Consider the following 26,644-nt stretch of genomic DNA (forward strand, 5'->3'; position numbering starts at 1 on the left):
CACTAGAGACTACTTGGCGGCCTGATTAAGTGAGCAGCCCTATGGAGGAAGCCTCCATGCCAGTGCACGCGGCCTCCGTCACAGAGCCAGCAGTACACAACAGCCCTCAGTCCTACATCTGCAAAGAAATGAACCCAAGTTCAGAAGGGGATTCTCTCCCAGTCAAACCTACAGATAAAATCCCAATTAGGCATACACCTTAAGCTCTGGACCCAGTTAAGCTGTGCCTGGACTGTGGAACCACAGAAACTGAGATAATAAATGTATGTTATCTTAAGATATTAAGTCTGTCCTAATTTGTTTCACAGAAATAGATAAGGAAAACAAACCTTCTCCCTCTTTGCACACAATGATCTTTAGATTCAAGTGCAATTCCAAAGAGTAGGAGGAATTTTTAATGGAAATATAAGTTCGTCCTTCTGTCATTGTACTACTTCAAAATAACATCGGTTTCACTATAACTAAAGTTATGAGTTACTGTTTATATTTTAATCTATCAAATTTCTTTCCATAAAGTAATATATGGACTATTATGTTAAGCTACTACACTTTTAAATAATTTTAAAATTTTCACCAATATAAAGTGTTCAGAAACAAATCTGAGGGGGCTTCTATTTCTTCTGTAACATACTAACACTGCTGGTATCCTAACTTACTTTTATTAAGGCAATAGAGTTCAAAAAATAACAAAACCAAAAATCTACTGAACATAAAGCACTTTAAATCAAACAAGTTATCTTAATTTTCATAAGTTATATCAGTAATTTGTTCTTAATGAGTTGAGGTTACAGAGTTAAAAGATTTGATGAAATGTATATAACCGCATCATTTGGTTGAGTAATCATCAGAATCCTCAATCCATTACTTCAGAATTGTTTTATACACAAATAATACTATACATGTTGAAAACATGGGAAAATATTCTGATAGTCTGTTCCGCATTCAACAATTACTATTAAAGGAAAAGTCAACAATACAATGAGGTCAACCCAGATGAACCACTAAAAGGAATACGAACTGGAGAAGAAATTAAGGTTTTTAGGATATACAGTTAAGTATTGCTGTTGAAGTCCACCTTTTCATGTTAGAATTAGTAATCCCTTTTTCTATGTCAAAACTAGGTTATTAGCATCTAGAGAATGATAAAAGACCTAGGTATGATGAGCCTTTGGGGATAAGATAGTATGATGTTGAGTACTTTAGCATTTTTTAATGCATAAAGAAATGATGATGGACATTACACTTTATCTTTGAAATTTAAACACCACCTAAAAATGGTATATGAGGTAACTGTAATCTTTTATGCTTTATGGGAGAAAAGAGTTACAAAGAACACAATACTAAACTCCTTTAGTCAAATTTATAAATCTCTTTCAAAAATACTTAAATTTTGAATCTCAGAGTCTACTTTTAATTTTTATAATATGCTTGTTTTATATTCATGCATTTTATTAGAATCATAGCCATTTCATACCCTGGACAATGTTTTCAAAATACTTCTTTTATAATGCAATACAATGAGCATCACATTAAAGCAATGTGAAATATGGCTTTTATGATTTGAAAATTCTAAACATTAATACCATTTTCCTTTACAAAGACTTTTATTATTTTATTCATGATATTTAACAGATTGAACCAAAATTAAGAAAAGCGGAACAAAGTATTTGAGAAAGTGACATTTTCCAAGAATGTGCATGTATAAGTGAAACACAAAATAGCAAAGACATTTTAAATCTACCACAAATTGCAAGAAGCATGGAAACACTTATTTTTAAATGGGAAAAAGCTGCACAACCTTCAACATGTGTTACTGAATGTAATCCTTTAACTGTAAGAGGAAAAATTTTGATAGAATTACATTATTTGTATTCTTATTCAGCTCCTAAAGAACAAAAGCCACTTGGTTGCATTTTTTATTAAGTAATTAAAAAGAATAAGAAAAGAAAATGGAACCTTAACCATATTAAAAGCTAAATTTGTGATTAGCCTAGTTAATAACAACATTTTTCTCCTGCAAAACTCTGAATCAACAATGGGTAATTAAACACTCCCACAAGTTGAGAGCTGGCAGTAGTGAAGTCTTTACTTGGGGAGGTAAGCAGGCAGGAAGGAGTAAACACCTCCACATAAAAACAGGAGGTAATGTTAGAACTGGGGATGGACTCAGATGTTCTTCAGTAGGAATCCTCATCTCACACAGTACACAAGGGGCAGCCAAACACATACTACAGTAGATTTTTTAAAATAGGTTTCTATTAATTGCATTGAAATACAAAGATGAGTTCAAAATATTCTACCTTTCAGGAGAATTCAAAATAACTAGGTATTTTTAAAAGGATAGAATATAAAATTATAATACAAGGAAATGAATCACTATGTCCCAAACCCAACCCCCCTGTTCATTGGAACATAATGATACCCACCTATTTCTTTATTTTCTATAGCTGAGTAGAGTAGTTGACACAGAAATCATAAGGCCTGCTACGCTTAAAACATTTCATCCAAGCCCTGACTGGTGTGGTTCAGTGGATTGAGCACAGGCCTGTGAACCGAGGGGTTGCCGGTTCAATTCGCAGCCACGGCACATGCCTGGGTTGCAGGCCAGGTCCCCAGTTGGGGGGTGTGCAAGAGGCAGCAAATTCATATTTTCTCGCACATTGTTGTTTCTCTCCCTCTTTTTCTCCCTCCCGTCTCCTCTCTCTAAAAGTAAATAAATAAAATCTTTTAAAAAAGAAAAAGAAAAAAAAACATTTAATACACAGCAAACAAAACTTCACTGACCCTTGAGCTATAGCCTTACACTGTCTTTCTCAGGAGTCTTAAGAGTATTTGCTTCAGTTGCTGTGAGGGAATATGAGGTGAGCCTGAGTTCCTAAAATACAAGAAGTCTACAATGATGTATCCTGGGATTAACTATTCTGATTTTTGACATGCCCTCCATTGTATTACTTCACCTCTCATATTTGGGGACTATGCAAATGTTCTAATTCTCTTCTCATTTTGCTCAAGCTCTCATCTTATTCAGTTTTCTATCTATTCTCCCTTCGGTGCCTTCCAATTCCTTCATTAATTCTGTGATGTATTTATGGAACTTTTCCCATATATTTCTTCCCACAGGTTTTCTCTCTTCTGTTATATCAAGCTCTCTTCCCAGCGTTCTTGTAGTTGTTTTGTGTTCTTCCTTCATAAAGAAAATTGCTTTATTAAATTATCAAAATATTATTGTGAACTATTTGTTTACAATTATCAACTGCTCCATAGCAACAGTAGTCTACTGATTGCTCTTCCCTTACCAATAACATCTCACTGAGTTAGATTTTCCACCTGTCCATTCATGTGAGTTTTAAAAATAAAGTTGTTCATAGTATTGCTTATTATCCTTTAATGACCATAAGATCTGTAGTAATGGCCCTTCATTGATTCTTGTGTCTTCTGTTTTTCTTGATCGGTCTCTCTAATGGATTATCACTTTTACAAATGTTTTCAAAGAACTAGCTTCTGGTTCAACTGATTTGTCTTTGTTTTATTTCATTGATTTCTCCTTATTATTTTCTTCCTCTTATTTATTTTAGGTAAACTTTCTCATCCTTTTTAGATTCTTAAGGTGAAAGACTTTAGATTTTCTTTTCATTGCATCCTGAATTTTTGAAATGCTGGTTTTGTAACAATTCTATTTTCTCAAGAGTTCTGCTTGACCCTTAGTTTAGTTTCCAAACATTTTTTAAAATATCTAGAGATGTTCATTACTGATTTCTAATTTAATTGCATTGTGGTTCTAAAACATACTCTATTATTGAGCCTTGCTTTATCACCCAGCATATGATCACTCTTGGTGAATGTTCCATGTGCATTTAAAAGTATGTGGATATAATATTCTATAAATATCAGTTGGGTCAAATTGATACTATAGTCATGTCTTCTATATCTGGACTGATATACTGTCTACTTGTTCCACCTGTTACTAAAAGAGAAATGTTAGCCTCCAACTTTAGTTGTTAATTTCTCTATTTCCCTTTCAGTTGTAATATTGCTCCACATATTTTGAAAATTCACGTATTTTGAAAAATATATTTGAAGTCATTTTTTAAAAAGATTGAACATACTCAAAAAAGATCATATGCCTGCCAGTCATCTCCCCTGCAGAAATGTTAGGTGATCACCTCCGTTACACATAAATAGATATTCCTTTCTAATATAGGCATATAAGTTTAGAGGCAGAGGAGAAAGAATCTAAGGCAATTCAACTAGACCGGATTAAAGTTCTAGCGAAGTAGGAGGTACAGTAATCTGCTGAAAATAAAAGGGCTTGAACAGAGTTATGAATGTTTAGAACATCTTCTGCTACATCTATGAAGTACGTATACATACTAATAGGAGTTTCCCCATCAAAATCTAATAGTTCAGCTTTTCTGACATTTGCTAACAAAGGTAAAATCTCCACTACATAAAAGCAAAATAAGGTTAAAGTGCAATCATTTCAAAATGGAACAAAATCTCCCAAGTCTCAGAGAAATTATCAAGTCTCATTTCCCAATAACAGAAAGTACAAGGTTGTCAGCCTGTCAAATATCTCTCCTAAATTAAAAATCCAGGAATCTGCCCCCTCACCCGAAATAAATAAATCAATATCAATAAGAATTCAAATATTATAAACATCAACTGGTTCTAATCATACTAATGAGGTACAAGTGAAACATATTCTAATTACTTTTCTACATAACCCGATCTAGCATGATGTAACACAAGTAGTATATAACTATGTTGAAAGTATTATAACTAAAACCCTAACACATAAAAAAAATTTTTATTTCAAAGTTATTATGAGGATATAATTCTAAATAATATATGACAGTTCATAACATGTCAATACATGAGATATTTATAAATAACATTAATGATACATATTAATAATTTCAACATTTCCAAGGACAATGATAATAGAATTTAAAACATACAATGAGTTTATTGTAACAAATAAAGAAGGGAACAGCCCAATAATCCTCTCAGAATATTTTCCACCTTTTTTATAAATCATTTAGAGATACTCAAACATTCTTAATGAAAGAATGCAAACAAACAAACTAAACAAATCTACTTAATGTCATCTGTACATTTCACAGACTTAGAAGTCCTAGAACTAGAAGCTTTTAGAGGGCAGACTATGTCTTGCTCACTGTTGTACGTTGAACAAAGCACTATTTGTTGAAAGACTCACTTAAAAAGAATTAACCAATGTCAACTACTTGTTATCAATAAACTTCTCTATGATACTATAAGGGTGGATACATGTTTTTATAAATTTGTCCAAACAGATAGAATGCACAACACCAAGAGTAAATCCTAATGTAAACTATGGACTTCAGGTGATAATGACAGATCAATTAAGTTCATCAAGGGTCATCAAGTTCATCAAATGTACCACTCTGGTGGGGGATGTTGATAATGGTGGAGTCTAAGCACGTGTGGAGGATGGGGGTGCACGGAAAATCTTTGTATCTCCTAATAAAATTTGCTATGAATCAAAAAATAATAATAAACCTATTTTAAAATAAAGAATGACTAAATTCAAGAGATACTTGGCAAAATTCCATTTCTGAAATAAAGATATTAAAATGTTTGACATTATAACTTTTTTGAATCTTACTTTCCTAATAAGTCCCATGTCTGTGACATTGCTATAATTTTTATCATCGTGCACTCGATAAATACCATCATTCGTATAAAGACATTACATGTATTATTCACTTGTCTTTATAATGATCCTATGAGTTAAAATTTTATAGAAGCTCTTCCTTAAGTATTTGTTTAATTCTTCACAAGTTTCTTTATTGATTTTGTTAAAGAGAGAGAGAGAAACATCAATATGTTATCCCTCTTATTCATGCATTCATTGATTGCTTCTTGTATGTGCCATGACCTGAGATTGAACACCCAACCTTGGCATATTAGGATGACATGCTAACCAACTGAGATACCCAGCCAGGGCCCACGATCTTTTTTTTAATATTCAGCAGTAAAATATCAAGAGCAATTTCAAATATTTAGTATTTTAGTTTCTGATATTCCTTCAAGAATTGATCAGGAAAGTGATTTTTCAACACAGAAGAGAACAAAAAAACTGAAAGCTTCGACCTTGCCTCCACTGGCATCAGATTTCCAAAAAAAATCTAAAACAAAACATATCTGGATCTGTACTTATACAGTAAATATTATAATTAGCTATAATTACAGTGTTACAATATACTGTATTGTTTTAATAATTCAGCATACCAAAATCTCACTTTGCAATTCCCTACATAGAAGAAAATTAAGCGTTATTGATAATAGAATTGTATTATTGTTCACTATCTTATAATTTTTAAAGATATATGAATTTAGTGACTGTATTAGAAATTTCTATAGCAAATTGCTCTATTTTTTTCTTCACATGGACATTTTTCCTCCAAAATAAGGAAAAGCACTAACAGAGAGATACAAAAGAACGGAGGCAAATCAGGTAAGTTAACAGTTAAAATTTTGCTTAATTACTAAGAAGTATATCATAAAGTATCCCCCTAAAACACAGTTAATTTTCAGTTATAATCTTATAAAGGAACTCTGAATAGTAAATGAATAAAATTTTAAATTGATGTTGTTTATGGTAGCAGCAATAACACTTCAACAAAACAAAGCAAAATCTTGCTTGGATTTATTTCCCTAAAAAGTCACCTAATTTATAACTGCTTATCTATTATGATAAACAAAGTATATACAGAAGCATTCTGCATATCAACAGATACCTGTAACTATAGTTTAACTGAGAAACATGGGATACTTGAAATGAGAGCATTAAAGTCTGGCTCAATTCACAAAAAGATGGTAATTACACTAACTTCTGCCAGGCAAACACAGAAGCCAAATACTCTATACTGTGTAAAAACATGTATGTTTTAATTATGCCAATGTTATTCTAAAACTTCATCAATGTTCATAAAGACTGAGTATACATATAAAAGCAACACAAACCAACTTATTAAACATGTCAAAGAAGCCTACAATTCATTACAGCATTTGAGACACATTGAGAAATGAAGAAAAGCTAAAGATAATAGATTATATGACATCTGCTTCTCAAAATTAAGGAATACCAAAAAGTACCAAGAGAGGTTTTAGGAAAGGATATGTTTAAAAATTTATTTCTTCTTTTAATTCCCTTCTCAATACTTAAAATAACAACAAAAAACCTGAAAATTTGTGTGTGTGTTTTTTTACAGGACTTCTAAATATATTGTTCTAAATCAATTCCTCTTATATGCATTAAAGTACAAAAAAATCATCATTTTTACACCATAGAATATGTTTGTTTCTAAGTTAGAAGGCATATTGATATTCATATTGGCTAAATGTGTTTACATTCCATAATATTGTCATTTCTTTCCCCTACGCCACACCCCACTAGCAGCTGAGCTGTTCACAGACTTCCTGGCCCATAGAAATCCAGTCCTCAGGACACAATTCTAGGCCTGTGGATTCTGGAGATTCAAAAAGGAGCTAAAGAAGGGGAAGAATCTAGTCAAGGAACAAGTATAAAGGACCCATGCACATGAACAACAAGGTAGGGATGGACTACGGGAGCGAGATGGGGGGGATGCAGGGGACAGCAATGGGGGGAAAACTGGGACAACTATAATTGAACAGCAATAAAATGAAATAAATGAAAAAAAAGGAGCTAAGAATAAAATATATACTGTCTTAAACACGTATTTGTTGTACAAATAATATCCATTTATACACACACATCAGTTTAGTAAAATCATGGTATCCGGTGTACAAAAAAGCAGATAAGACTGCAATTACTTCTCATAATAATATGCAAACTCTTTTCATAGTGAAATAAAGAAATAAACTGCAATAGCACCAATGGGTAAATATACAGATATAGTTAAAACATAAGTAATTTTCCAGTTTTTACAATATTTTTACTATAAAAGGCTACTTATCATATAATAGTTAGAAAAAAACGTTTTTCTTACTTGCTGCTCTTGTAAAGATAAGTGGGGGCGGAGGGAGAGGGAATCAAAAAGAACCAAACAACAAAGCAAAAGTTGTGAAATGAATCTTATTACATCCAATGTGTACCAACATAATTTTGAAACAATATACTAGAAGCAAAAATGTATAATTGCCTTCCACTAATCAAAGTTTTTATAAACATATGTCCTGAACAAATTAAAATAAATTATTTGTAACGTAATTTTGAAATGCGGTCATTTAAAGAAATAACCCTCACTCACAATTCACAAATAAAACTACCATATGAATGGTCATCGGTGCAATGCAAAAGTATAACTACACCAAATGCAAAATTCTAAAACTATATTAGAGTAATTTGTAACCACAGCTTAACAAGCAAGATGTGAATTTCTGACACAACCTTATAAGAAATTTTAGATTTCATTATCAGGAAAAAAATTATGTTTATTGCCCAGAATCAAAAAAATAATAATTACATTCTACCTTTACAAACTAAAGCTATTTCTATACAACGCCTAATAAAAGATGGCAAAACAAATTTCTACCCAAGTGAAGGCACGAATCATCTGCATTTCAAAACAGTGCAATTGGTGTATTTCAAGAATTATACAAAAGGATTTAAGAAGATCAGTAAAGGGCTGAAGCTGAAGTTAGCACAGTGGTTCATATGAAACAATGGCTGACTAACTGAAATCTGGACTGTCTTAAAATATATAAAATGCAAGGTCAATGTGTCTATGTTATATCAGTATACAAACACTGATTTTAACAGCAAGAGATGAAAAGCAGGTAGTTTTCACAAGACTTGTATTTTTAATTCAACAATGTGTACAAGCCAGGAATTTTATGGCAGATAAATGAAATGATGTAAAGTTTCAGAGAAATGAAAGAGAAATGTCTCTAAGATTCTAGTACCAGTCAAATGGAGAGCTAAAAATGGAAACTGGAAATTCCCATCTGAATTTCCAGAATTAAGCAATTTAATAACTATCAGTTTGACTCTACACCAGTGGTTAGACTTCATTTTGAAAAGCATACTTTAAGATCCAAATTCTCCTTAAAAACAGACAGAATGTTTCTTCTGCCTTAACAAAAATAACTTCTTTACATCTGAACCTACATTTTTAAATAAAGAAGAAACTTAAAAAAAAAAAAAATCAAGCCTACCTCAGGCAAGCCTCAGTTCACTGGATCTATGTCACATTGATTTATAACAGTTATTTCTTAGGGGGTAAAAAAGCACACACAGATGCAAACAATTACTCTATTTTTGTAGGCAACAAGTGAGGTGGGTGGTAACTGAGAAATTTTTTTAAAATCCTGTCACAATATTCTGCTTTTTCTTAAGAAACCCTCCTCACACAACAAACGTTTGCCACATCAGAGAATTTCCAGGGCCCGAAGCATCACTTTGATTCCAGACCGCTGCAGGCATTAGCAGGAGGTAATTAGGGTAAAAAGTTCAGCCACAGTTCCATGTCTAGAGTCCTGCCAGAAATAAATTTCCTCTCTATTCACTGGTTTCTACTGTACCCTCCCTAAGAATCATATTGAAAACACATTTATCTTTGGAGAGTTTGTTCCTCTCGTAATTAACGTTATAGCGTTTACAGTGTTTAATAATTTTAAACGGCCCCAATCGCAGCCGTTTGGTCTTTGAGAGCGGAGGGGTGCATTATCATTTTCCTGCGTCGCTGCTTCATTTGCCAAGCGACACACGCAAGTGTGCACTGCAGCTGTTGCCACCAAGCTCTCTGGCCACCACGAACTGCAGCTTGATTTCCTGGTTTGAGAAAGGTGCAGGGGCAAAAGTGACAGATGGATGCATTCAGAATGTGTCCTATGAAATGTTTCAAGAGAATGAAAAAGACTGATATGAAAACAGTTTAAAATAAAATAGAAATGTGACTTCACAACATACACATTTATTATATTTTGTTTCCAGAGAGAGAAATATGAAGTGTTGTATATAAATAAGTGATAAAACTTAAGCACTTACACAAGTTTTTTTTTAAGTCCCCAAAGGTACAGTTAAAATACTGTCTTTTGTTCCACGTCCCCATCCTCATTCCTCTCCACCAGCACATCCACCCGCACGCACACCAGGAGGCTCTAATTAATACGCCAGTCATCTCACAAGAACTGTGTCAACCTTCTTTGGATATTGCGTTTGAAAAACAAGATGTAAATAAAATTACTTGTATGCTAAGAAAAAGCATGTCCTATAACAATTGGTTTTAACAAAGAATAAAATCAGTTAACACTAAAATATACATTAAAAAAACAAAAATAAAATATTGCCTCTAGGGTAGGCTGGAAAGCTTATTCTTAAAATATTAATCTGTTTATAAACATAAAATAATATGCAAGTCATTCATAATTTTTTCAAGTTTTTTAGCAAACTTTAAGTCCAAAAGGAATTTATCTTTTCAAATTCTCTTCGAGTATTTGGTCCTCCGTATCCCAAGATGTGATTAACAGCCTTACACATAGAAATAAGAAGGAAATGGTGGCCCTCTGTACCACCCTATAAAATACAAACCCAAATCTTATAGCATTAAAAACAAGAACAACAATTTCCTCTTCCATTTCATTTAGCATGAACTTTCCCACAAAGTAACTATCCAGGACATCTTATTTAATGTCCTTTTTTCCCCTTTCATGATCTGGATGACTTCAAGGATTTTTGCCATTTTCCAGCAATGTTTTCCAAATAGACTTTAATAATATCATGTTTTGTACCATTACAGTTGAATTTACATCTTTCAAGCACAAACACATGCTATTTAAAGGTATTTAATAACTGGAATACTAGGAGGAGATACTGTAATAGAGCTGACATGTAATAGGTACCCATAAATATTTCTTGAAAGAATATAAAGCTCCTGTTAGATAAATAAAAGCAAACATTAAAATAAAGCATTTCTTTGAGATGGCAGCCCAGGTAATTTACAGCAAACATTTTAAAACCATGTATACTAGATATGATTAGCAAGGATGTTTTACATCTCACTGAAGTGTGTAGTAAGTTACTGTCAATTATATTGACATAGTCTTTGATTAAAACATACTTAAGTCTCAGGTAAAGCAAATAACCTTTCTCAAACCCCAATACTTTGATTCAAGAAAATCATTAAGTAATAAAACTAGTGAGATTTAGGAAGATTTCTATCCTGTCTAGATACCATATAGCTATATCAACAAAAATACTGCCCCCCCAAAATTATGAAATACTAGATTTGGAAACTGTCATGGATCACCATGATGAATTACTTCATTTTTCATCATTACTTTTTGTCCTTAGGATTACCACGCACAATTGATCTCTTCTAGAGGTTTATTCACTGGGCGCATGCTCTGCCCCACCAGAAAAAGAGTAAGTCTGCCTGTATGGAATTCCACAAAGTCAGAATCTATGCAGATGTTCTTTCCCTTTTGGTTTTCCTTTAATTTGCAAATCTTGTAATCTAAGCCTGAAGCTGACTGAACCAACATTTAAACCAGTATAGCAATATCAGCCAAAAACTCAATATGTTCTCTATTTATATGTCAAGACTGCATCCTTTTGGTGGCTGAAAAAACTGTTGTTTTGAAATGATTACAGAGAGAAACTGCAAGCCTGTTAGTAGTTTTATGTACTGGTTCTAGATGGAAGAAAGCTTCATTTTGGAAAGGCGTTTAGTTTAAGATACAGAGCAGAAGAAAAAACAACTCTGAATTCAAGACTCCTACCTTTATGTTTTTAACTATATACTAAAGTCTCCTTAAACTACATCACAGCAAAATATCTCCCCCAAAAAAGACCTCAATGATCCTCACACACACTTGTTACACAGTAATGTGCTCCTGCCGAGTGCCAGGAAGGGCAGAAGGGATGCATTATAAAGGAGCAGGAGAAAACTGTTGTGTGTAATGGATATGCTTGTTATCTTGATTGGAGGGACAGTTTCATGGGCATATACAAATGTCAAAATGTATCATACCGTACACTTTAGGTGCAGTTTGCCATGTTTCAATTATACCTCAATTAAAATATAGATATGTAAATATAACATTAGGTTCTTTGTGGGAATGTAAACAAATTACCATTTTCCAATGCAAGTAAAGGGCTCATATTCATCAGAGGTTCTACTAGATACAGTAGCGGGCTAGGACAAGAAGGCTTACAAACCCAGAGCACAAGTACTGGGTAAGCTGGGCACAGTCACATTTCTCCAACAGTCACACAGGATTGCTTTATAGATATTCAGATATATATTTGTTCTTCATATGTATATGAAAATAAATCTTTGGTGAAGAGTGTTCCCTGGCTCTCCTGCTTATCTTTCTGACCCAAATAATGTGAGGTGCACCTAATATGGGCCTGACACTTTTCTAAATACTTGAAAACACTGACTCATTTAATTCTGACTGGAACTAAGCACAGTAGTTAATTATAAGGAAAATGAACCTTAGGACTGTTGCATATTTTAGTTTATACAGCTAACAATCATACAGGTCTGTGTGACTCCAAAATCGTTTTCTTTTCCATCATTCTACACAATTCCATCCATGGGTTCAGGAGTATCAATTAATATTACAGAGTACCAACATTAGGCTAAATGCATATAGAAAGAAAATTATAGAACCCAAAATGAAAATCAGATTCATTAAACCTAAATACCACTTTAGGAAGAGGCCCTGTTAGATTCAACAATACAAAAGCTGCCACTGAAGGCCCGATGTCATCCAGTATACCTTAGTGTCGAGATTTGTTTTGAAGGCTTACATGCTATTAGACTACTGCCCTCTGGCATTCTTTCCTTATGTCAAATTTCTAGAAACTCCTATAAAATTTCCTAACTACTAGATCAGGAGAGATGAATCTATAAACCTGTACATGCAACAAGAAACTGTGATGGTTTTCCACACAGAGGTAGTCAGAGAGATTCTAAATGTATACCTACTATATAGCCCAAACTAAGGTTAGAGCAACACAGTTCAACAGAAAGATCAAGTGAGTTACACATGCAATTCTAAATTTTCTAGTAGCCATACTAAAGAAAAAATGAGAAATAAGGTGTAATTAATTTTTAGATATTTAACATGATATAGCCACAATATTAGCACTTCACTTGGCATCAACCAAATTTCAATAGCTCCCTCAATAGTCAAATCTGCTTGATCAGTACAAGACAATTTCTAGCCAACTAATACTCAGCTGTACAGATCCTAATGAAAAGATAAACATGAAATACACCCAAGAAAATAAATACCATGTTTTCAACTCATTGTTAAGATGGAATTTCAATAGTTGCTTTCTAAATAAAGTTTCAAAAATTAGTGTGGAATCGTTCCCCAAGAACCTCTATTAAAATCAGGTAGAACCACATGACAAGAATAACACCATAGCTCTTGAAAATATACCTCTTTTCAATGTTACTACTATAGTAAAATGCCAGGCGAGGTGGCCTCATTTTAACAGAACTTGTGGCTAATTTTTTTTTCTCTATCAGTTTGGAGTCAGACAGCATAGGAAACAAAACTTTCCCAAGCGCTTTCTTCTTCTTTGCCTTACCAGCATTCTCTGACACAAACTCTTAGAAAGCTGAATAGAAATCCTTAGATCTGTTGGTAGCACAGGATGGCCTAGTTTAAGCTTTAAGCTTTTCCCACTTATGATCAATATTTCAAAATATATAAATAAAATATGGGTATAATAGGATAACGTACCTAAGGTAGCATTAATATTCATTGTTAATAAAGCCATACTGTAATATATTAATAAGAGGCAAAAATAAGCAAGGCACAGATAAAAGTTATGCAACCCACCCCAGCTGGTGTGGCTCAGTGGATTGAGTGCCGGCCTGCAAACCAAAGGGTCGCTGGTTCAATTCCAAGTCAGGGCATATGCCTGGGTTGCAGCCAGGACCCCAGTTGGAGGTGCACGAGAGGCAACCACACACCGATGTTTCGTTCCCTCGCTTCCTCCTTCCCTACCCCTCTCTCTAAAAATTAATAAAATATTTTTTAGAATAAAAATATAAAAAATGCAACCCAAATATTACCAATGTGTTTGTGTATGTATATATGGCCACCTAACTCTGAATCTCCAATACATATCAAAATGGAAAGCAAATAAAATCATTCCTAAATCATACTGCAGAATACCTAGAGAGAGAAAAGCCAACAAAGTTATTTACACGGGGAGGAAAGGCTCAAATACTCAGTACTGGCAGAGCCTTCTCTCCTGAGCTGGCCCAGAGCTGAGCAGGGATTCCTTAAAAAAGGAGGGAGTGTAATGGTCCTAGAACTGGCAAAACATTAGATAGAAATCACCTAGGATTTACTTCCAGAAGCAAGGGAGTAGGGAAACGCTTTTTTAAAAAAAACTGAGATCAGTTGGATCAAATCCTCAGCTACTAATTAATCAAAAGTCAGGGGATGAGAACACAGGCAGGACCAGAGTTGCCTATTAGAGGAATCACATCAGTCAGTGGATGAATCCTTGGGAGCTCAGTGGTAAAGAAAGGACAGAAGAAAGAGCTGTGGGTAAGGGTCTTATCAGAAAACCACAGGAAGACTGCAGCCATCGCTCCAAGGTACCATTTATTAAAGAAACCCTATACTCCACTATACCTACAGAAAACCAGGTAAAGCACCCAACCCTCTCCAACCACAACCCCTAGTCTCTACAATGCTGATTAACACTGCCCCAGAAAAATCATACTGACCTTATTATGAATAAAAAAAGGAATAACAACCTTCACACAAAACTACTGGGAAACCAGAGTTTTATCTAATGAAAACATCCCCCCAAATCTCACAAAATAGGAAACTTAACACAATAGTGGAACATGATTACCCAGACGCGCACACCTCACTTAGTAACTTTTATTTGTTCCTAAAAACTCTGCCACTAAGTGAAAAGGCATTAAGGGGAAAATCATTTCCATCACTTTTAATGGCAAAAAATGTAATGAGTTCTATCCCAATCCATATTTTCACACAGAGAGAAAAATATTTAATTGAACACTAAAAATAAGTCTATATAATAAACATTAACTTTAAAGTAAATATACATTATAGTTCACTACTTGGTCTACTTTTAGGTAGACATTAACATCAGAATCAGGCACATATGATGAGAATTATCTTTTCCTTGACACTACAACAATAAAATTTTTTAAACAACATGACATAGCCATAAAAAAGGAACCTTTGTATGAAAAAAAGTACAAGGTGTAAGAGTGACTGCCATCTCCTCATTTGATAACATTAATTCACTATTGGTCTCATTCAATCTCATTCAATGTATTATATACATTTTCAGTGTCTCAAGTACCATGCCTACTTCTCATGACATGATGCAATTTCCCAGAACATACGGCCAGTTCAACAAAGTAAGCTAACTCTAAAAAATATATACTTTTTCAATTCTATGTTTATTTTCAATCCTCTTTATAAGAGCATTATTAAAGTTTTTTTCCTTTGTTTCACTTGCATCTGCACCATTTCTCTGCACCAAGTTTTCAACCTTTTTGGGACTCATGAATCTCTTACTCTCAAAATACACATTAAAATGAACAATTACAGATATAAAACAAAACTCTGAATCAGAAATCCACAAACTCGGAATGGTCAAATAATAGAAAGATATGAAAGAAGAGTTAACTGAATTGAGAATTTTAAAAATGGGGACATGCAAGTTAAAATTATAATGAGAAACTATTACATATGTATTAGAATGGCTAAAATTAAACAAACTGATAAAGCCAAGTGTTGGTGAGGAAGTAAGTAGAGGAAATAGAAATCTCATACAATATGGGCAGGAATGTAAAATAGGACAACCACTTTTAAAAACATACATTTAACATGTGGTTCAGCCATTCTATTCATAGGTATTTATGCAAGAGAAAAGAAGCATGCCTCTACAAAGACATCCACAATATGTTCATAGAAGCATTCTTTGTAAAAGCCAAAACCTAGAAACAACCACAATACTCACCAACTAGTGAATGGATAATCAAAATGTGGTATGCCCATATAACATAGTAGCAATAAAAAAAAACTATTGATAAATGTAACAAGAATGAATATCAAAATAAATATAACGCATAACACAAGACAGACCAAAGGAAAGTGTATACTGCATTATTCCATTTATATAAAACTCTAGAAAATGCAAACTAATGTATAATCACAGAAAGTAGATCAGTAGTACCTAAGGGAAAGGATCTGGGATGGAGGAAGAATTATAAAGAGGCATGAAGAATTCTAGTAGAGATGAAGGTGATATATTAATTATTTTGCCTGTGGTGATGGTTTCATAAGTGTATACATAGGTCAAAAATATAGAATTGTACACTTTAAGTATACACACTTTATTGTATGTCAATCATACCTCAATAAAGTTGTTAAACATGTGTATACACACAGGTTAGTCTTTTCCACTATCTCCATTAAAATTTATGATTCTGACTGGGGAGTGACATCAGTATATTCAAGGAAGTTGTATTAATAAATAAAATTAGCCCTGGCTGGTGTGGCTCAGTGGACTGAGTCCTGGCCTGGGGACCAAAGGGTCGCTGGTTCTATTCCCGGTCAAGGCACATGCCTGGGTTGTGGGTCAGGTACCCAGTTGGGAGCTCTCAAGAATATCACACATTGATATTTCTCCCCTTCTCTTTCTTCCTCCCTCCCCCTGTCTAAAAAATAAATTTTTTTAAAAAATATTTTAAATAAATAAAATTAACAGCATTTTAATAGCTGTGCTACAGTATAACAGCAACTAAATATAAACTATACAAGCTCAATTAAATGCAGAAAACCAGTAAGGAACCAGGTTTTTCATTACTCTGTTTGAACATGTGCTCAGGCCACAATGTCCTTAGAGCTTGCTTCTCCCTGGTCTTTGTCCATTTTGTTCTATTCTCTCTAATTGACTCTTCCTTCTATCCCCACCAAAGTACCTTTGCTTTTTTTAAGTAAAATTCTATATTTACTAGCAATTTGTTATTAGTAATAACATTTCTCTCTACATGTTCCAGTTTAATCAGGATTATTGCCCTGATTACAATGCTGCATAATTTCCTCCACACCTGTTTCCCCCATAATCTCAATTTTAGTGTGCTCTCCTGCCAAATACACTGCATTCTCTGCACCCTGCTCCTTGCCGTGGGAGACCAACCCATGTAACAAGGGTTCCATCAGTGGGCTCCCTACACCTTCAGAACCCAGCCTCTGGTTTCTGGTTGGGTTTAGCCCAAGACAGCCATCTGGGGAAATAAGAGTACAGTGGGGATGCCCTCCCCACTCCACTGTCAGGTTATGCAGATAGACTGAACCCCTCTACCAGATGCCACAGTTGCCATCCAGTAACCCTCTTGTATGACTCTCTTTACAAATTCTGTTAATGGCTCTCTCACCTTGATAGAAATGATAAAGGACCACATTTGAATATGTCACCTGTCTCCTGGCAGGACCCTAACAGCATGGGTTTTCATGTATATATAAAATAGCAAGCAAGGCAGTTCTTTCTTGTTTTCCTTTTAGTTTTATTATTATATTTTTTATTAAATCTTTGCTACTGAGATAAAATAGCAACTTATTCTCTTTTCATTTTTTAACTCTTTTTCTCATTTATTTTTACTGTCGTTCAATTACATTTGTCCCAATTTTCCCCCTATTGCTCTCCCTGCCCCGCCCACGCCCTCTCCCACAGTCAATCCCCACCCTGTTGTCCATGAAAATGGGTCATTTTTGTTCCTTGACTAGACCCTTCCCCTTCTTTCCCCCATTAGCCCCCTCTCTACTCCCCTCTGGTTGCTGTCAGTTTGTTCCTTATTTCCATGTCTCTGGTTCTATTTTGCTCATTTGTTTGTTTTGTTCATTAGGTTCTACTTAAAAAATTTAACCAACATTCCTTAGATTTGGTCCCCTACCTATAACCATTTTGATAGCCTATTTGAAATTTGTACCAATTTCAGGACCACAAGGAAATATACAACATCTGTAAACATGATCTTACTATACACCACTTAGGGGTGTCCAAAGTTCAGATACTATATTTTAAAATAAATATATAAAAAGCTTGCCCTTGTTAAAATTTTACATGATATGTGTATCAGCTTACAGATTTGTGCAGCATGTGTTTTAAACTCTATACATGTGAGTCGAGTGTATAAAATCCTGGCTCTCTGCCTTACTGCCATAAGAAAACTAAAAATTTACTTTAAGTAAATAAGGGAACTTGGTAAATGCTCCATAATTAACATTCACATTAGTGAATCCTCTTCACCAAAAGCATTGTTAACATTTCAAGATATAGGTTAGATCCCTAAGCCACATGAGAAAATGTAATTAAGCAATAGCAATGTCATCTTACTTCCTTAAGATTTCACTACATCGATAACCAGATGAACAGGGCATGCTCTAGCACGCTCTGAGGCCTCTGTTGGTTCTACTATAATACTAAAGTCTATAGGCCCATGAACCATCCATAATACGGGGTACCTTAGTATCTGATCCATCTCTTCAAAAGTCTCTATGCCAATGGGGCAGCTCTCAGCATAAATGCTATACCAAAGATGTAAAGCCCATTCCCTGAAAGCAGTAAGGAAAGTCACAGATAGCTAGAAGAAACTGCAGAAGGCTCACAGAAGTGAAAAATACCTGCGATATGGGCTAGTGAAAAACCTGATGCTTGAAGGCAGACCAAGGAACTGCTGGAAAAAGCTCATGTGGTGGAGCACCAAACACTGGAAGAATGGCATAAATCTTTTTTGTGTGCATTTCTGTGGAAGTATTACCAGCCCAAACTATGATTCCATCAGACCTCACAAACACAACAGGATGATCATCAAAATTGAAAATATTTAGTATCATATGTAAGGGCTCCTTGACATTTCATATCAAAAAAGAAACACTGCATCCCTATTACCCCAAGCAATCACCCTTCTACTACTATTTAAAACAACCCTATTTACTTTAGATACAAATTGAAATAAAGTCTCTTCAGAAACAATTCAGGACTGTGTAACTATTCTTAACTGCCATCTAAAAAACTACTGTTTAGGGCAGGGGCTACCAAATACTCCTTGGAATTCTCCCAATCCAAGATGACCTTTTTGGCAGTTTGTAAGAAAACTGCAAAAATAGTAATACTGTGAATTAATTGTATTATAGTTAATAAAAAGTCCTTAATTTTGAAATTGTCTTTACTCCTATTTAGCTATAAAATTATTTTGCCCTCTTTAAGATAAATGTAAAACAGCAGATATTCAAATATAGCTAGGTCTTTGATTGACAACTTTAATTTTTTTTTATTTTTCTGATTAAAATCCAACCTTGGCCACGGAGTGCATAGTTAATAAAAGGCAAGAGTTTCCTAACCAATTGAAATAAAAAATTTGTCTCACACTTACAAGAATTTCCCACCACCAAATGGATATATGATGGGAGTCTCTGCAGTTAAATTACATGACCTTCAAGGTCCTTTCTACTTCAAATATTCTATGTTTCTCCATGTAAACATCACATCTCCAATCTAAACACTGTATGTAACATGATAGTAGTACATTGGGAGTAAACATTGTTCAAAGTCTGCATTCAGCTGTTGAATAATATTACTCTTTTGCAATTATTCATAATACTCAACAAGTTCCTAACCACAAACAGCTACATTACTGGAACTGTTTAGTTTCCTAAAAATATACTAAGTTTCCTTAGTATACTGTCCATACTTCCTCTCCCTCCCTCAAATTGTTACACAAGGCACTGACTTAATCCCTGGATCAGTAGCACAATAAACATTATCTCCAAGACCTTAAATGGCTTATCTGGAATGATTATAGAATTGCCTGTTACACACACAAACATACACACACACACAAGAATAAAAGAACACATCACTAGAATATCAAAATAAGTACCATTTTAATGACTATCATGAATGCAATAAGAGCCAGTATTTTAAATAGTGGACTAAAGCATAATGTGTTTTCAGCTAATGGATAAAATCTGAGGAAGAACTGGATATAATTTCCATAGCAATTCCTTCTTTGAAAAGGTAATATAAATCTTTAAGAATGAAATCTATATTTCAGAAATAATTTTGGCTTTTCCCAAGAATAATTTAATAAGCAGCATTAATTGTGAATATAAGCAACTGACAATGTCCAAAGCACCTGGTGCTCAGTTAAGCATCTTCCAAGGAAATAGATGGCAAAAGACATGTCTCCTACCTCTCCAAAGCAAGAAGGAGGTTCTAAAATTTTATGCACCATTAGCTTTGAAGTAGATGTCAAAAACCTGATTCAGTAAATATTGTTCCTCAGATTAAGAGATTTTCTCAAAATCTGCAGACTGGCAAATGAGACACAGGCCTGGGTCCACAACTAACTGTGACTGAACCTCCCTTAGCTTCAGTTTCCTCATGTATAAGACAAGGATAATGCAGTCTCCTTCACAGCCTTGCTGGAAGATTAAATGATGTTACTGAATGGAAAATACTTAACAGACCTGGTACACAGCAGGCATCGAACATTTGCCTGCCAGTCCCTTGTGCTATATTAGCAGAGTCAACAAGTGCGTGTCTTATTTAAAAAAACAATAATGGGTTATAACATTTTTTTAATCCCGGGATTTGCAAAACAGGTTCTAAAAGAATTCCCCTGTAACTAGATTTCTCTGCTGTTATATTCCATTTTAAAGTTACTAAAGTGTCTCGTGGATTTGACATCACCACCTGCCGACCTACTGCAAACACTCAGAATAACACTTCAAATATATACACACTCACAGATCAATTGCTCAGATGAGAGAAAATTCTATTCCCAACAACTGCAATATGACACCTACAAGAAACAGAACATGGTCCTATATGAAATGTCGTTCTTGAGATTGTAAACATTCTGACAAAGATGCTACATAATCAGCTCAGCAAATAAATAAGTGAAAACAAAATGAGTATTTTCCAGCAGCTTCTTGCATTAGAAAGAAAGGTATAAAAAAAAAAGAGAGAGAAGTAAACATGCAGTGAATAGGGAGCTTATATACAGTAATAACAAGATATCTTATCCTAGAACTTAAGAGTGCATGAAGTAACTGATGAAAGTAATTCAAAAATTTGTTTGCATTTATTTATTAATAATCATTATTAAAACAATCCAGCAAGTGATATATACATATGGAAGTCTATTGCTAGAGTGATTCCCCTACCGTGACATAAATTAAGGAACAAAAATGGGAAGAAAATTAATATCTACAATAGAATTTCTTTTTTAGAGAGAGGTAAAGAGAGATGAAGAAATGGGGAGAGAGAAAGAGAGAAACATCAATTTGTTGTTCCACTTATTTATGCATTCATTCGTTGATTCTTCTATGTCCCTGACCAGAGATCGAATCCACAACCTTGGGGTATCGGGACGATGCCCTAACCAACTGAGTTACCTGGCCAGGACTAAAACAGATATTTGCAAAGGCAAATGCTGTTTTAATCAGGACTATATTCATTGCCCTTGTGCTGAATGATTTGTGTCAACTAGGCTATGCCACAATATCCAGATTTGATCAAATATTATTATAGATGTTTCTATGAAGATATTTTTTAGTTAAGATTAACATTTAAGTCAGTGGAATTTGAATAAAGCAGATTACATTCTATAATGTGAGTGGGACTCAACCAATCAGTTGAAAACATGAATTAAAAAAACAAACAAAAAAAGATGACAATAAGACTTTCTTGGAGGAAGAGGGTATTCTGTCTCCAGAATGGAATTGCAACTCTTCTCTCCACCTCCAAATTTTGGACTTGCCAGCCTTCACAATTGTGTGAGCCAACACCTTAAAATCTCTCTCACTCTCACTGTCTCTACACACACACACGCCCCTCACACCCTCTCGTTTCCTTGTCTCTGTAGAACCCTGACTAATACAACCCACACACCATCAATTTCAACCCTCATCACCAACTATACGTAATCACCATACCCTCTCTTTTTTATCTGATTTTCTGATAAAGTGATAATTTCGATAAATAACAACCTCCTTAATCATAGTTAGCAGAGCTGATAAAAAGTAGAATATCTTTCAAAAACTATAAGCCAAACTCAGCAGGTAGCTGAGGGTCTTCCACCAACATATTTTTTCCTTTCTTTTTTTATTGTTATTCTATTACAGCTGTCCCATTTTTCCCCTGTTGCTCTCCCCTGCCCCGCCCTCCTCCCCCCTCTCCCACTCGCAATCCCCACCCTGTTGTCCATGTCCATGGGTCATTTATACTAGTTCTTTAACTAGACCGTTCCCCCTTTTTCCCCCCCTTCTCCCCCTCCCCCCTCCGCCTGGTCACTGTCCGTCTGTTCCTTGTTTCCATGCCTCTGGTTCTATTTTGCTCATTTTTTTGTGGACTTTTTTTTTTCATTAGGTTCTTATATTAGGTGAGATCATATGGTATTTGTCTTTCGACACAAACATATCTTTTTGATAAGCTTCCACAGGTCTTCATGCACGTGGATTACAGAGCGCTACCACCAGGAAGAGTGAAATCAACAGTTTCCCTTCACCACAGTAGCTTAGCCTCCTCTCTGTGGTTCCCATTCTCTTTCAGCTCCCTTGTCAACACATCAGTTCCTGGCTAGTCTGCTGACCAGAATATAGTGTTGAGTTCCTCTAGCAAGTTAGGTATTTCACTTTTTGTATCTCTTCAACTCCAGGATTTCCACTGGGTTTTTCTATAATTTCTAACTCCCTAGTGAGTTTCTCTATTTGCTGAATCACTGTTATCACATTTCCTTTCATTTTAGAAACATGGTTCATTAAGTTCTTGGAATATATTTATAACAGCTGCTTTAAAAATCCTTGTCTGTAAAATTTAATAGGGGAGACAATTAGGAACATCGTCTATTGCCTGCCTTTTTTCCTCAATATGTCCCACTTCCCTGTTTCTTGGTCATGTGTCATAAAGTTACGTTGAAAACTAAACATTTTATATAATGCAGTATAATAACGCTGAAAACCCGTCTTCCTCCACAATGTGAAGTTACTAAAGCCACAGTTTGCCCCTGTGTCTATGTAGCTTAGTGGTTAGCCAATGCTTCAACAGACAATTTGCTCCAATACTCTAGCTCAATATAGGCTGTCATCCTTTCCAGAAAAATCTAGGTGTGGACAGCAGAGCACATGCAATGTTTGGAATGTTTTCCAGTCTCCCCAGATTTTAGTTTCCCCTAGACTGCTCATGGACCCTTTGCACATACATAAAGCCTCGGCTATCTAAGACTTGAGGCAACAAGAGCTGCTGCCCTCAAAACTCCAGACCACAACTTTCAGGGGCAATGCTGCTGGCACGGCAACCCATGCCACTCTAAGTTGAATGAGCGTCTTCCAACCACAGCAGGGGAAGTGCCGTACTCGTGACCTTCTCCACTCTTAAATAATCAACCATGTTGGAAGGAGAAAGGGCGGAGCATAATGGGAGCAACTCCAGGCATGAATGCCACAGATTCCCAATGTTATTACTCAAAGTTTACCAGTTCCTCAAACATAAACACTTTTCAGATCGCTCTAAGCCATTGGTTGAGTCCCAGAGCACTGAAATGGTTGGTGTTGTCTGTTTTGCAGATGATCTTAGTTCTAAAGTCATAAACCTCTATCATTCTTAAGTGTATTTACACCAGTGCCTGTTCTACTACTATAGATTTATAACCTACTTTGGAAGTCCTTACTCTTCTACATGTACCACAAAACTTTCCATTCCTGCCCTGGCAGGGTGGCTCAGCTGGTTGGAGCATCATCCCGTGCACCAAAAGACTGTGGGTTCAATCCCTGGTCAGGGCACATACCTAGGTTGCAGGTTCAACTCCCAGTCAGGGCACATATAGGCGACAAAAGATGTTTGTCATTCACATCAATGTTTCTCTCTCTCCCTTCCTCTCTTTCTAATATCCATAAGCACATGCTCAGTTGAGGATTTTTTTTAAAAAAAACTTTCTATTCCTTTAGATGTAGCATATGCTGCACCTTCTTCATGAGGCCATCTCCTCTTAATTCATGCACACTGATCTCTACTTTCATTGAATAGCTACTATACATCATTATTTTATAATTACTTTCTGTGTGCTATACTTTGTTTTTCCAGCGACACCCTTAAATTTCTGGGACATGGAATTGGGTTTTCATGCTTTTATATCTTTATCCCATACTTGTAAATTATTGCCCCTTTCAACCCCAAAATTTACACTTTTAACACATGTAGTCTAACTATTTCCCTAGAAAGTAAATTAAGACTCTAAGATCTAATCGTGCTATACCATTAACACATTCTTCCTTTCTCCACTGCATCCATGATCTAAAGTGCACACTATGAGCCGGAAGCATGTGACAGGAACTACTGGTTGTCCAGCCTGATATCCATTTTAATCATCTTCCACACTAATAAAATTACAGTCATTTCCCGGCGTTCAGCGCAGTGAGGAGTTTGAGTTGAAGAGGTGCACTAACTGAAAAGACAGTAGTTGTCTGGAGTTCGTTAGGGAAATGGGCCATCACAGTTCTCCCTTTGAAATAACAATGTAAATTTTTTAATAATGGTTCAAAGAATTTTTAAAATTTTCTTACCCTGAGGATCCAGTGCTCTTACAAACACCAAGGAGGGGCCTTTTTTCAGCAAAGCTGTCACACTTTTGAGCACCTGATAAGGAACATAAAATGTAAAACAAAACTTTGAGAAGTATTCTTACATAAACCCCAGAATTTTCATGCTATCAAACTATTTACAGCTGAAGAGATAGCAAATCATTCATTATAAATTGTTATAATTTATACATTTGAATGAAAAAAAATGGAAAAAGTATAAATAAACCTATAACTATTTTAAAAACTGAACCTGCTCTTAAAATTTTTTTTTTTTTTAATTTGGCATTAACTTAAGTCTTATATACATTCTCCATCAGGTCAAAAAAATCATGCCCAACTTTACTAACTAATTACCTAGGAATAATATATTCTTTATGTCAAAACTAAATAAAGGTAGTTCAGAACAGGAAAATTATAAAATTATAGGCCATTCTCAAAATGCATAAATGTAAGCATCCTTTAAAAAAATGAAAAAGAAAAAAGAGAAAACCACCAAAAATACACTTACCAAATATCCCAGAAATCACAATACTGGACATACCCACAGAAATAAAACCTTATGTCCACACAAATACTCAGAGCAGGTTTATTTGTAATAGCAAAAAAGTGAAATCACCCCAGATGTCCTTCAACATATGAATGATATCTCCATACTATGTGATACTAATCAATACTAAAAAGAAAGTGTTGCTACACTGAACAACTTGGATATACCTCAAAAACATTTTCTAAGTGAAACAATTTCAAAACGTCATATAGTATGTAATTCCAGTTATGGAACAATCTTGAAATGACAAAGTTATTATAGAGATGGAAAACAGACTATGGTTCCCAAAGGTCAGGGATGGTGCAAGGAGACCACGTGAGGAGGAGGATCATTGTAATGATGGAAGAGATCTGTATCTTGAGTGTAGTGGCGGCACACATGAAATACAATGGCATGGAACTATGTGCATACATTCTACCACTTGATTGCCTGGACTGCTCTACTTATATAAGATGTAATAATTGGGCTTTTACTGCTGTAGTTCAGTGGGTTGGGTACTGTCCACAGACCCAAAGGTCTCTGGTTTGATTCCTGGTCAGGGCACCTGCTTGGGTTGCGGGCCAATATCCAGGTTGGGGGTGTGTTAGAGGCAACCAATTGCTGTTTCTCTCACACATCAATGTTTCTCTCCCTCTCTTTCTCCGTCCCTTCCCCTCTCTCTAAAAATAAATAAATAAAATCTTTAAAATTTTAAAGAGGAAACTCTTTCTAGGGCTGATTTATAATTGTTTTTTTAATAATAAATAATTTGGTTTCTGCTCTTTTAAAAACTACATATGTCAAATAATAAGAATACATGCCACAGACTGAGAGAAATATTTGCCAAAGACATATCTGATAAAGGACTATTGTCCAAATTACACAAAAAAAACTCTTAAAACTTAACAATAAGAAAATAAACAACTTGATTATAAACATGGGAAAAAACATCTAAACAGGCACCGAGCCAAAGATGATAAACTGATGGCAAATAAGCACGTGAAAAGATGCTCCACATTATATGTCATCAGGGGAATTCATATTGAAACAACAATGTGATACTACTACACACATATTAAAATTAGCCAAAATCCAAAACAATGACAATACCAAACGCTGGCAAGAATCTGGAGCAATAGGAACTCTCTCTCACTCATTGCGAGTAAGACTGCAAAATGGTACAGCCACATTGGAAGACAATCTGCCAGCTTCTTACAAAACTAAGCACTCCTACCACACAACCCAGCAATGACACCTTTTGGTATTTACCCGAAGGAGTTGAAAAACTTTGTCCACACAAAAACCTGCACATGGATGTTTATAGAAGCTTTGATCAGAACTGCCAAAACTTGGAAACAACCAAGGTGTCCCTTGTTAGCTAACCGGATAACTGCGGTACATGCAGACAATGGAATGTTGGTCAGGACTAAAACAAAATGAGCTATTAAGGCCTGAGATAACGTGAGGGAAACATAAATGCATTACTTA

General features: G+C 35.0%; 1 protein-coding gene across 12 annotated transcripts in view; it reads right to left on the minus strand.

Annotated features, from left to right (window-relative positions):
• BCAS3 (BCAS3 microtubule associated cell migration factor) overlaps positions 1-26,644 on the minus strand; it is a 489,419-nt gene that overhangs the window by 393,641 nt on the left and 69,134 nt on the right. For all 12 annotated transcript variants that reach the window (XM_090257347.1, XM_090257345.1, XM_090257343.1 and 9 more), the window contains one exon: positions 24,613-24,685. In XM_090257347.1, coding sequence (XP_090113473.1) covers positions 24,613-24,685 — 73 coding nt within the window. The remainder of the gene's footprint in view (positions 1-24,612; positions 24,686-26,644) is intronic.

This window comes from Furipterus horrens, unplaced genomic scaffold, assembly GCF_987537825.1.
Source record: "Furipterus horrens unplaced genomic scaffold, mFurHor1.1.pri manual_scaffold_11, whole genome shotgun sequence".
Classification (NCBI taxonomy): Eukaryota; Metazoa; Chordata; class Mammalia; order Chiroptera; family Furipteridae; genus Furipterus; species Furipterus horrens.